The sequence below is a fragment of the Nerophis lumbriciformis genome, linkage group LG19, assembly GCF_033978685.3.
Source record: "Nerophis lumbriciformis linkage group LG19, RoL_Nlum_v2.1, whole genome shotgun sequence".
Classification (NCBI taxonomy): domain Eukaryota; kingdom Metazoa; phylum Chordata; class Actinopteri; order Syngnathiformes; family Syngnathidae; genus Nerophis; species Nerophis lumbriciformis.
In genome coordinates, this window is record NC_084566.2 from 25,315,399 (window position 1) to 25,328,432 (window position 13,034).

Consider the following 13,034-nt stretch of genomic DNA (forward strand, 5'->3'; position numbering starts at 1 on the left):
CCTCCATTGTGACTGTTGCTTCATCTTTGGTCGAGCTACTGTACGTCATTTGTGTGCGCAGGAAAAGACAAAAAACACACATCACGACATTCGGTTTCGATGCATCACTAGTAAATAGTGCGCAAATTGTTGAAGGACTTGAAATGACGTGTACGCTGTGGCATATTAACTTATTTGTATACGTACATCGGGTAAGTTGTTGACGTAAATTAGTTGAAAAATAAAGCTAACGTAGATTCACGCGAAGATAGATAGGCGTCTCCTCTACTTAACAGCCATAAAAAGATAAGAACCCTCACAAATTATATTTCACATATACAGTCGTGGTCAAAAGTTTACATACACTTGTAAAGAACATAATGTCATGGCTGTCTTGAGTTTCCAATAATTTCTACAACTCTTATTTTTTTGTGATAGAGTGATTGGAGCACATACTTGTTCGTCACAAAAAACATTCATGAAGTTTGGTTCTTTTATGAATTTGTTATAGGTCTACTGAAAATGTGACCAAATCTGCCGGGTCAAAAGTATACATACAGCAATGTTAATATTTGCTTACATGTCCCTTGGCAAGTTTCACTGCTATAAGACGCTTTTGGTAGCCATCCACAAGCTTCTGGCAAGCTTCTGGTTGAATTTTTGACTCCTCCTCTTGACAAAATTGGTGCAGTTCAGCTAAATTTGTAGGTTTTCTGACATGGACTTTGGGAAGGCCATTCTAAAACCTTAATTCTAACCTGATTTAGCCATTCCTTTACCACTTTTGACGTGTGTTTGGGGTCATTGTCCTGTTGGGACACGCAACTGCGCCCAAGACCCAACCTCTGGGCTGATGATTTTAGGTTGTCCTGAAGAATTTGGAGGTAATCCTTCTTTTTCATTGTCCCATTGACTCTCTGTAAAGCACCAGTTCCATTGGCAGCAAAACAGGCCCAGATCATAATACTACCACCACCATGCTTGACGGTAGGCTTGGTGTTCCTGGGATTAAAGTCCTCACCTTTTCTCCTTTAAACATATTGCTGGGTATTGTGGCCATACAGCTCAATTTTTGTTTCATCTGACATCACATGGACAAAGATAAGACCTTCTGGAGGAAAGTTCTGTGGTCAGATGAAACAAAAATTAAGCTGTTTGGCCACAATACCCAGCAATATGTTTGGAGGAGAAAAGGTGAGGCCTTTAATCCCAGGAACACCATGCCTACAGTCAAGCATGGTGGTGGTAGTATTATGCTCTGGGCCTGTTTTGCTGCCAATGGAACTGGTGCTTTACAGAGAGTAAATGGGACAATGTAAAAGGAGGATAAACTTCATGAATGTTTTTGTGACCAACAAGTATGTGCTCCAATCATTCTATCACAAAAAAATAAGAGTTGTAGAAATTATTGGAAACTCAAGACAGCCATGACATTATGTTCTTTACAAGTGTATGTAAACTTTTGACCACGACTGTATATCCATTTATGTATTATATCCATTTATTTTCAACTAAAAAAAACCACTAATTTTTAAGGTGTGGTGACTTATTTTGCAAAGTCGTAGTAGTACATTTACAGAATCCTATTCACTTTATCGAACTGCGCATACACAGATCGAGGAGAGGCCACCTTGGAGTTTACACTGGAGTCTAATAAATATCACATTTTACTTGCAGTATAAACAGTCAGCTGGAAAAAATCAGATTTTGAAAAAATCAAATTTGAGCCACTTTGGCCTGCAGTGTAAATACAGCAGTTTCACAGATGCTTTATGGACTTTGTGAAAGATCAATAATTATTGACTGTGCACCATCACATGTGGACAATGACGCATAAATAAACACTCTTACCATTGATTTTGCCTTTATTAGCTGAATCTTCTGAAACTAAAAAGGAAACAAAACATCCTCCAATTGTCTTGTTGTTATAGAACAAAGGAACAAGAAGAGGTTTTTAGTCGAGGTATGTTAATTAAATATTCTTTGTTGCCATCGTAAGACTTATCAAATCTAATAAGCCTTTGAGTCTTAGGATGAATGAAAGTCTTAGGATGAATGAAAGAATGACTAGAATTAATTCACTGACTTGTCCTAAGACTGGCGTTTGAACGTAAACAGCCTCTCTTGTGCATGCGCGCACACACACACATGTCCCTCTGCCAGGCCCTACAAGTGTCTTGCACAAATTAGCCTCAGCAGGAGACTTATCGCCATGGTAACCACGTCCCTCCCATCTCCACAGTGGGAGTGTTTGAGACCCTTTGTTAGGCCACAGAGAGTGAGAGAGAGTGTGTGTGTGTGTCAGTTTGACTCTTATGAGACGGAGTGTGTCTTCTTGAAGTTTTGCATCTTTTCGTCGGTGACTGTGCTGTTGCAGGATTTGAAGCAAAGATGCACGGTGAGACCTGATGCATTTTGTGTGCACGCGTATGTGTTTCTGAATGTGTGTGCACAGTGGAATAATGTGTTTTATCAGCTTGGACGCGCACGTAAAGCTCGCTTCTCAATGCAATCAGTCAGTGTGTTTTTTGTGGATTCCTGTTAGCATACTTATTGCTTAAATACATCATGTATGTACTAGAATGTGTATAACATGGCTCTTTTGCAGTGATACATCATGTATGTACGAGTATGTGTATAATATGGAACTATTGCAGTAATACATCATGTATGTATGAGTATGTGTATAATATGGAACTATTGCAGTAATACATCATGTATGTACTAGTACGTGTATAACATGGAACTATTGCAATAATACATCATGTATGTACCGGTATGTGTATAACATATAACCATTGCAGTAATACATCATGTATGGACTAGTATGTGTATAGCATGGAATTGTTGCTGTTATACAAAGGCTGGCCTTAAGGTGATAACAAAAGTTAGTTATTTCTTCATCTTCCTGATGAACTGTTGTGATGTTTGTGTGGCATTTTCTGGTGGATGGAAGTCGGTCAGAGACATTCTTGATCCAAACACTTTGTCTTGTTGACGTGCTGATCACATGGCAGAAGCATTGAGGGCCTTTTCAAGCTAATGAACCTGGTCTCAGTTTGAGTGCTCGTTTACACCACAAATCCACTTTGAAGCCTGAAAACAGTTTAGGAAGCGACACATTATTGTTTGTGATGTTTGTGCAGTGTCAGTGTTTCTGACATGCAGCGTAGCCTACTCTTAACGCGATCGCTCCTCTACACTGGGGAAAAAAGGGCGCACACATGCACACAGCGCTTGTCTGTGTCTCTACTGTATTGCAACAGCTGCTCCACAGCTACATATGACTTTCATAATAGAAAGATTATAAAAGAAGTCCAAATAAACACATCTCATTGAATGAATGCGATCGCTCCTCCACATGCTATATGGAGAGCACATGATAAATTGTCAACGGGACCATGGTGAGACAGAAAGCTATGACACGCTGTCATGTAAATACTTAGTTTTGTTTAATTATACAAAACGTTGCCCTGTGTATGAAAGAATCCTGTTGTCATTAGGGCTGCCGGCGATCAATCGATTAAATCGTTTAACTCCATTAGGAAAAAATATTTCAATGTTATATTCTATTGCTTTGATTAGGAAAATATAATAAAAATGAGTGTAACTCCGGGTAATAAAAATGTATAAACTCTAGATGGCACGGAGTGCACGGAACTTTAAATATGCAAACATAGCTTCTGCACAGGTTCTGCAATCGAGCGCACATGAAAGTTGGTGTGTGTGGGTGCCTTTTGTGGCAATAAACAGTTTTTTTTTAAAATTACAATTATTATTGCACATATGTTAAAAGTGCAATGTTGATGGTGTGCATTTATTAGAAAAAAGAACAAAAGGTTATGGCAAGCAGAAAAATCTTTGTTTATTTAAACTATTTTCCTAAAATATGCATTGAGGATATACTGTAAAGTGTGTTTTATCCAGTTACTAGATTAATCAAACCAACCGATAGATCACTCCTTTAACAAATACTCAAAAGCTGCATTCCGAGTTGTCCTCTTGCGCTATATAGAAAACTTAATACTTTTGGCAGGGTGGTGCAGTTAAGGCTCCACCACGCTGATAAAATAGCTGGAAAAACACTAAGCTTGTTAATTTAGAAAGTTAAAGTTAAGTTAAAGTACCAATGATTGTCACACACACACTAGGTGTGGTGAAATGTGTCCTCTGCATTTGACCCATCCCATTGTTCACCCCCTGGGAGGTGAGTGGAGCAGTGGACAGCAGCGGTGCCGCGCCCGGGAATCATTTTTGGTGATTTAACCCCCAATTCCAACCCTTGATGCTGAGTGCCAAGCAGGGAGGTAATGGATCCCATTTTTATAGTCTTTGGTATGACTCCGCCGGGGTTTGAACTCACAACCTACCGATCTCAGGGCAGACACTCTAACCACTGAGTAGTGACACCAGCAACTAGTGGCCTGGCATGCACATTACAGAGGTGTCACTCATTTTTGCAGTTCTGTGAAGGAGGGTCACCTTGACAACATTGTCGTATCTGCATAAAACTAGTCAAAAAACAAAAAACTGCAAATGTTCCTTAAAGGTGGCAAAGAGGCCCGACTGAAAGGCTTCATTTAATCCCTGCAATCTCATTCCGTTCGACTATAAATAAAACTTTTTGTTATATACACATTAATCCTCAAATAAACTTCTACATCAGTTCTGTTGGAGAGCACAATTCCAATCATTTTCAGTTCAATAAACTGGAGTCTCTTTTACTTTTGAAGCATTTTTGCGATTGAAACTTGGAAGATTTCGGACATTCCACCAACATTGTACCAAAACAACTAACCCTCCATAGCAAACATCACAACAAATTCCCTCTAGTGTCTGTAGTGTTTATGACAAGTGCAAAAGAGGAACTTTGTGACTTTTGCTGTGGTTTCAAACAGTATATTGTGTACTCTGCAGAGGTGGGTAGAGTAGCCAGAAATTGTACTCAAGTAAGAGTACTGTTACTTTAGAGATTTATTACTCAAGTAAAAGTAAGGAGTAGTCACCCAAATATTTACTTGAGTAAAAGTAAAAAGTATGTTGTGAAAAACTACTCAAGTACTGAGTAACTGATGAGTAACATACACACACACACACACATATATATATATATATATATATATAAATATATATATATATATATATATATATATATATATACACATTGATATATACAATATATATATACATACATATACATTGATATATACAGTATATAATTTATATGTATTTATTTTGCTGTTTTTGTTTACATGTTAAAGGTGTTTTAATGAATATACATGCATGTTTAACACATATAGATTCCTTTCTTTCATGAAGACAAGAATATAAGTTGGTGTATTACCTGATTCTGATGACTTGCGTTGATTGTAATCAGACAGTAGTGATGATAGCGTCCACATTTTCAAATGGAGGAGAAGAAAAGTTCCTCCTTTCTGTCTAATACCACATGAAAGTGGTGGGTTTTTGGCATCTTATTTGTACAGCTTCCATATTCGTTTTTATACACTTTACAAGAAATATATTGGCGTCAAACTCCTTAGCTTGCTAGCTTGTTTGCGCTGGCTTTCGGAGACTCTTATTTTGAAAGCGCAGGCGCGGTGGAGCGGCACTTTTATTGTGAAGACAGTAACTGTGCATTCAGTCTTTAGGCTTTTGACGGGATGTACGTTTGAAATAAAAAAGTATCTTTTTTCCTTCACACTTTTGATTGATTGATTGGAACTTTTATTAGTAGATTGCACAGTACAGTACATATTCCCTACAATTGACCACTAAATGGTAACACCCCAATAGGTTTTTCAACTTGTTTAAGTCAGGTCATGTGACCACCTGGCTCTGTTTGATTGGTCCAACGTCACCAGTGACTACATCTGATTGGTGGAACGAAGTGAAACGTCACCAGTGACTGCATCTGATTGGTGGAACGAAGTGAAACGTCACCAGTAAGGCAGGCACTTTGAAGGTCTGTCTGACAGACCAAAACAAACAAAGCGTGCATTAACAGATCGATAAAAATTAGTAGCGAGTAGCGAGCTGAATGTAGATAAAAGTAGCGGAGTAAAAGTAGCGGAGTAAAAGTAGCGTTCCTTCTCTATAAATATACTTAAGTAAAAGTAAAAGTATGTTGCATTAAAACTACTCTTAGAAGTACAATTTATCCCAAAAGTTACTCAAGTAGATGTAACGGAGTAAATGTAGCGCGTTACTACCCACCTCTGGTACTCTGTGTACTTAGTTCCAATGAGTGAGAATGTTGACAGTGTAGTACTGTCCCATTTTGTGTCGATGTACACTTACTGAAATCACAATACCATATTTACCCTCAAAAGTCCGAATTTTAAGTGCTGCAACATCCAGTCACTAACAGTGTAATGCATTTTAACATACTTCTTAGTGTAAGTACAAACGTACAACAATTGATACACAGACCAACAGTTTTTTGGGATATTTTTCTTGCCTGTAACCTGACTTTATTGATGTCGTCATAAATTTGTTGGCTTGTCTTTTTTTCTTTTTTTTACTTACCAAAGCCCACAGGAGTGGACTTTCTTGCCCCCTTTTGTCCTCTTCAATGGCTTTAGAGCTCAGTCTTTTAGCAGAGAAGTAGAATAGCTATCTTCAACCCCTCCCCCAGACCATGACAAAGACTAAGACATTTGTGGACATTTTTGTCCCCCTTGAGATGTATGTGGTCATAGTTGTCCGCCGTAACATCTGAGATGTTCGTGGGAATTGTTGTCCCCCATGAAGACTGAGATGATTGTGGGCATTGTTGTCACCCAATAGATGTTGTGGACCTTGTTGTTCTTAATAAAGACTGAGATGTTCGTGGACATTGTTGTCCCCCATGAAGACTGAAATGTTTGTGGACTTTGTTGTCCTTCATGAAGACTAAGGTGTTCATAGACATTGTTGTCCCCATGAACAATAAGATGCTTGTGGACATTTTTGTCCCCCATGAGATGTTCATTGACATTTTTGTCCACTATGAGATGTATGTGGTCATAGTTGTCCGCCATGAAGTCTGAGATATTTGTGGACATTGTTGTCCCCCATGAGATGTTGTGGACTTTGATGTCCTCCATGAAGACTAAGGTGTTCGTATACATTGTTGTCCCCCATTAACACTAAGATGTTTGTGGACATTTTTGTCCCCCATGAGATCTTTGTTGACATTTTTGTCCACTATGAGGTGTATGTGGTCATTGTTGTCCCCCATGAAGACTGAGATGTTCGTGGACATTGTTGTACCTCATGAAATGTTAGTGGACTTTGTTGTCCTTCATGAAGACTGAGATGTTAGTAGACATTGTTGTCCCCCATGAGATGTTTGTGGACCTTGTTGTCCTTCATGAAGACTGAGATGTCCGTGGACATTGTTGTATCCCATGAGATGTTTGTGGACATTGTTGTCCCCCATGAGATGTTTGTGGACCTTGTTGTCCTTCATGAAGACTGAGATGTTTGTGGACATTGTTGTCCCAACTGAGATGTTTGTGGACATTGTTGTCCCAACTGAGATTTTTGTGGACCTTGTTGTCCTTAATGAAGACTGAGATGCTTGTGGACATTGTTGTCCCCCATGAAATGTTAGTGGACTTTGTTGTCCTTCATGAAGACTGAGATGTTAGTAGACATTGTTGTCCCCCATGAGATGTTTGTGGACCTTGTTGTCCTTCATGAAGACTGAGATGTTCGTGGACATTGTTGTATCCCATGAGATGTTTGTGGACATTGTTGTTCCCCATGAGATGTTTGTGGACCTTGTTGTCCTTCATGAAGACTGAGATGTTTGTGGACATTGTTGTTCCCCATGAGATGTTTGTGGACCTTGTTGTCCTTCATGAAGACTGAGATGCTTGTGGACATTGTTGTCCCCCATGAGATGTATGAGGACATTGTTGTCCCCCATGAAGACTAAGATGTCAGTGGACATTTTTGTCCCCCATGAGATGTTTGTTGAAATTTTTGTCCACTATGAGGTGTATGTTGTCATTGTTGTCCCCGTTGAACACTAAGATGTTAGTGGACATTGTTGAACCCCATGAAATGTTAGTGGACTTTGTTGTCCTTCATGAAGACTGAGATGTTTGTGGACATTGTTGTCCCTTATGAGATGTTTGTGTCCTTCATGAAGACTGAAATGCCTGTGGATATTGTTGTCCCCCTTGAAGACTGAGATGTTTGTGGACATTGTTGTTCCCCATGAGATGTTTGTGGACCTTGTTGTTCTTCATGAAGACTGAGATGTTCGTGGACATTGTTGTATCCCATGAGATGTTTGTGGACATTGTTGTCCCCCATGAAGACTGAGATGTTCGTGGACATTGTTGTCCCCCATGAAATGTTAGTGGACTTTGTTGTCCTTCATGAAGACTGAGATGTTAGTAGACATTGTTGTCCCCCATGAGATGTTTGTGGACCTTGTTGTCCTTCTTGAAGACTGAGATGTTCGTGGACATTGTTGTATCCCATGAGATGGTTGTGGACATTGTTGTCCCAACTGAGATTTTTGTGGACCTTGTTGTCCTTAATGAAGACTGAGATGCTTGTTGACATTGTTGTCCCCCATGAGATGTATGAGGACATTGTTGTCCCCCATGAGATGTATGAGGACATTGTTGTCCCCCATGAAGACTAAGATGTCTGTGGACATTTTTGTCCCCCATGAGATGTTTGTTGAAATTTTTGTCCACTATGAGGTGTATGTTGTCATTGTTGTCCCCGTTGAACACTAAGATGTTAGTGGACATTGTTGAACCCCATGAAATGTTAGTGGACTTTGTTGCCCTTCATGAAGACTGAGATGTTTGTGGACATTGTTGTCCCCTATGAGATGTTTGTGTCCTTCATGAAGACTGAAATGCCTGTGGATATTGTTGTCCCCCTTGAAGACTGAGATGTTTGTGGACATTGTTGTCCCTTATGAAGTCAGAAATATTAGTGGATATTGTTGTCTCCCATGAAGACTAATATTTTTGTGGACATCATCATCAATGAAGACTGAGATGTTCATGGATATTGTGGTCTCTTATGAAGACTGAGATATTTGTGGCCATCGTTGTCCCCTGTGAGATATTTATGGACAATGTTGTCCCCCATGAGATATTTATGGACATTGTTGTCCCCCATGAAATATACGTGGTCATAATTGTCCCCCATGAAGACACAGATGTTCGGGGACATTGTTCTCCCTCATGAGATGTTTGTGGACATTGTTGTCCCCCAGGTAGAGTGTGATGCTCCTGGGCATTGTTGTGTCTCATGAAGACTGGGATGTTTGTGAACATAGTTTTCTGCTTTCTCTCGTTGGTGTCTTCTCTTTTTGTTGACGCACTCGGTTTTCAACTTTCTGCTCAACACTTTTACTTTCATTGATGGCGCTCGTCCTAACGAGAAAGACAAGCTGACCGGAAGCAGCCAGAAGTGGATCAGAAAGTGGACGCAAAGGCTAGAAGAAATCGGGATGTGGATGACGCCTTCCTCACACCGCGCGCCTTTGTTCACTTATGCAAATGAGTTTATGCTAATGGGGCTGTGAGACTTAAAGGCTGACATTCAGTCACAGTGGACATCTCTGACGCGCCATCAATACGCCATCAGGGTGCTGAATAAAGAAAGGGGCTTTACGGTGGCAATGAAAGCATCCCCTGATTGAGAGACCCCCCCGCCCTGACCCCCAAGTCCCTCTACGCCCACAGGAGATCCCGGGAAAGTGGTTATTTTTCTTCTGTACAGATAGTGCTGTGATGATGATGATGTCAGCGACAGTTCTGTGACATACATTGATGTTTAAGATGGTAAAAGTCAAGTAGTGAACATCATTGTCTTTATTTTTAATGATCATAAACAATCAAGACTAGACTAAAATCTTCATCATTCATCTTAGCAAGACATCTTGGATTATTGTATGCTTTTTTTCCCCTGTTCTATCATGACGTAATACTTTAATAAGTATACTGTGTACACTGTAAGTGCATTAAGACAATCAGTGTGAGATGATCTGAAAGTATTCGTAGTTCACTCCAGACTCAAAAATGCGTCTGAAAAACTAGAAGACGGTCATTCAGTAAAAGAATGTCTGTGGTTCTGTTCCAGATGCCTGACCAGTTTGACCAGGCGGTGGTTCTGAACCAGCTCAGGTATTCCGGCATGCTGGAGACGGTCAAGATTCGACGCAGCGGCTTTCCCATCCGAAGGCTTTTCCAAGAGTTCTGCTGCAGGTTGGTGTCATGGTATCGTCGGTACCAGCCGGCATGTTGTAGCTGAATGAGTCACCAGGTACCAACAAAACCTTTTGTCTCTCTGCAGATACAAGGTCCTGATGCGAAACACACTTGTGCCAGATGATGCCAGGGAGTGCTGCGTCCAGCTGCTGCAGCACTACGACAGTACCGGCATCGAGTGGCAGCTTGGAAAGACCAAGGTGGGACTTAAGTTTAAACTTAAGTTTCTGTCTTTTTTAACTCTAAATCTGATAATACACTTATTGAACCACTATAAATGAATTACCGGTATTGGTCTATCTCATGCAACTGAGCTTTTAGCAAAGGTTCAGCATATATATATATATACATATACATACATATATGTACAGTATATATACTGTACATATATACATACATACACATAGTGCAGGACAGTTTGAGTAATAAAATATTTTACAGGTAATTTGATCCTGCATTAAGACATTTTATTTCCTGGGGATGCAAACGGCACTGATTTGCTGGCACATTTAAACATGTCTTCTAAAATCAGCTACTCAGTGGCCTAGTGGTTAGAGTGTCCGCCCTGAGATCGGTAGGTTGTGAGTTCAAACCCCGGCCGACTCAAACCAAAGACTATAAAAATGGGACCCATTACCTCCCTGCTTAACTTTAACTTAACTCTTCTGGTTTTCATAGTAACTATCCCATAACAACCTCATGATCCATAAAAAGTTGAAAATTCAAATACTTTTATAACTAAACTTAACAGTTTTGTTTTACAAACTAGTGTGACAGACATTACTGAAGTACATTTACTTGTTGTAGTGGTTTTACTAGTTGTAGAGTACACTTTTGTGGAGTGCGAGGTTATTAAATCAGTTCTATGTCTCTCAGAGGGGATGGCCCCCTTTGCAGAGAGACATTAAGATTTAGGTCCACTGGGCTGCGCCTTTTGTTCTTCACGCTTAGTTTTTTGCCACAAACGTGCAGCTTGGCTGTGAGGCTTTTTATTGCTGCAACTAACAAAGTAATGAATGCATCGTGTTAGCGTGTGTGTCCCTTTTGTGTGTGTGTGTGTGTGTGTGTGTGTGTGTGTGTTGTGCAGACCATGTTTTTTTCTTGATTAACATGCTGGTCAGGTTGACGAGTTTCTTTAGTAAACCATCGGCTAGGCAATGACACCCGTGCAGTGTGCACACATCTGACAGAAGGAAGACAATGTTTCTCACGTGTCTCTTCTGAGAATACTTCCTATATCTTCCAAAGAGGATTATACCCCCCTGTTGCTCCCTGTGGGCCTTCAATGGATGAATGGCGCACTGAACAGAACCGTGTCGACCAATCATTGTTTGGGCCGTGTGTGGCGTGAACAAAAGGACTTAATGTGGACCACTTTATTTGCTTCACTTGTCTTTTCTGCTGAATGTCTTGAAAAAACTTTAAATTCATCGTTTAATTAATACCTTTTGTTTCCCCCCTCTTTTTGTGCCCTTGTGTACACTATCCTTTCCATCCTTACCCTTTCCATCTTTTGTAACTGCGCTACTGTGTGTAACAATTTCCCTTGTGGATCATTAAAGTTTGTCTAAGTCTAAGTTTACAAAGACAGTAATGTTCACTGACTGTAAGACAATTATTGTGCTTAGGTGTTCCTCAGAGAGTCTTTGGAGCATCATCTGGAGAAGCAGCGTGAGATGGAGGTGCTGAGGGCCGCCATGGTCATCCAGGCTCACGTTTTGGGCTACATGGCCAGGTAGGAGTCCACCTCCATCTTTGGGCACGACGAATAAACGTGTTTTTTAAACGCTGTGCCGTCCACAGGAAGCAATACAGGAGGCTGCTTCTGTGTATTCTGGTCATCCAGAAAAACTATCGCGCTTTTTACTGGAGGAGGAAATTCCTGCTGCTCCGCCGGGCGGCACTCACCATCCAGAAGGTTCTACGTGGACAGCTGGCCCGCCGCGCCTTCAGCCAGTTGCTGGCTGAGAGGAAGAGGAGGGAAGAAGAGGAGCGATGCAGGAGGCTGGCAGAGGACATGGACAGGTGAGGTTTACTGTTTTTGTTCTTAGTTTATCGCGAATAATTAAGACTGGACATGATCACGACAAACAGACTTCCACGAAGTAGGATTATTGTTCATAGATCAAATATTTTCATAGTTATAGCTAAGGATGTAACGATATGAACATTTCATATCACAGTCATCATGACCAAAATTATCATTATTATCACGGTATTGTCAAAAAGTACTTTTACACATACTAAAATCTTGTGAACAAGTTTTTTTTTGTTTTATAACTAAAATAAATAGACACACGCTTAGAACACTCACTATTTTGCATGCTTTATGTTTATGTTTTACTAACTGTTTTAGTTAGTGATATTTTATTTGTTTTAATGGGTAATTGTTTGTTGTTTTAAATATTGGTCTGTAGAACTTTATTTCAATCAATCAATGTTTATTTATATAGCCCTAAATCACAAGTGTCTCAAAGGGCTGCACAAGCCACAATGACATCCTCGGTACAAAGCCCACATAAGGGCAAGGAAAAACTCACCCCAGTGGGACGTCGATGTGAATGACTATGAGAAACAATGAAAAGTTTGTAACAAATACAATCTACTATTTGATCATTCTGTCAGGTGTTGTGGATTCTTATTCTGTTCAGCGATCCTTGAACGCACCGTAAAAACACCCCCATAGTATAGCACAGCTTGTAGTTTCAATGTGCACAATTGAATAGTTTAATTGCTCAGACAGTAATGTGTTTATATACATTTAGATTGGGGTATGTCGTTTCTTAATGGGGAAAGAAGTGAATATCTTTTGTTTCCATGTTAGCA

The 13,034-nt window shown here is 40.0% G+C and overlaps 1 protein-coding gene across 5 annotated transcripts in view; it reads left to right on the forward strand.

The window, feature by feature from the left end:
• The window catches only part of myo10 (myosin X), a 166,105-nt gene that overhangs the window by 133,133 nt on the left and 19,938 nt on the right, over positions 1 to 13,034 (forward strand). For all 5 annotated transcript variants that reach the window (XM_072915215.1, XM_061979123.2, XM_072915216.1 and 2 more), the window contains 4 exons: positions 10,081 to 10,205; positions 10,294 to 10,408; positions 11,837 to 11,943; positions 12,012 to 12,233. In XM_072915215.1, the coding sequence (XP_072771316.1) occupies positions 10,081 to 10,205; positions 10,294 to 10,408; positions 11,837 to 11,943; positions 12,012 to 12,233 (569 nt within the window). The remainder of the gene's footprint in view (positions 1 to 10,080; positions 10,206 to 10,293; positions 10,409 to 11,836; positions 11,944 to 12,011; positions 12,234 to 13,034) is intronic.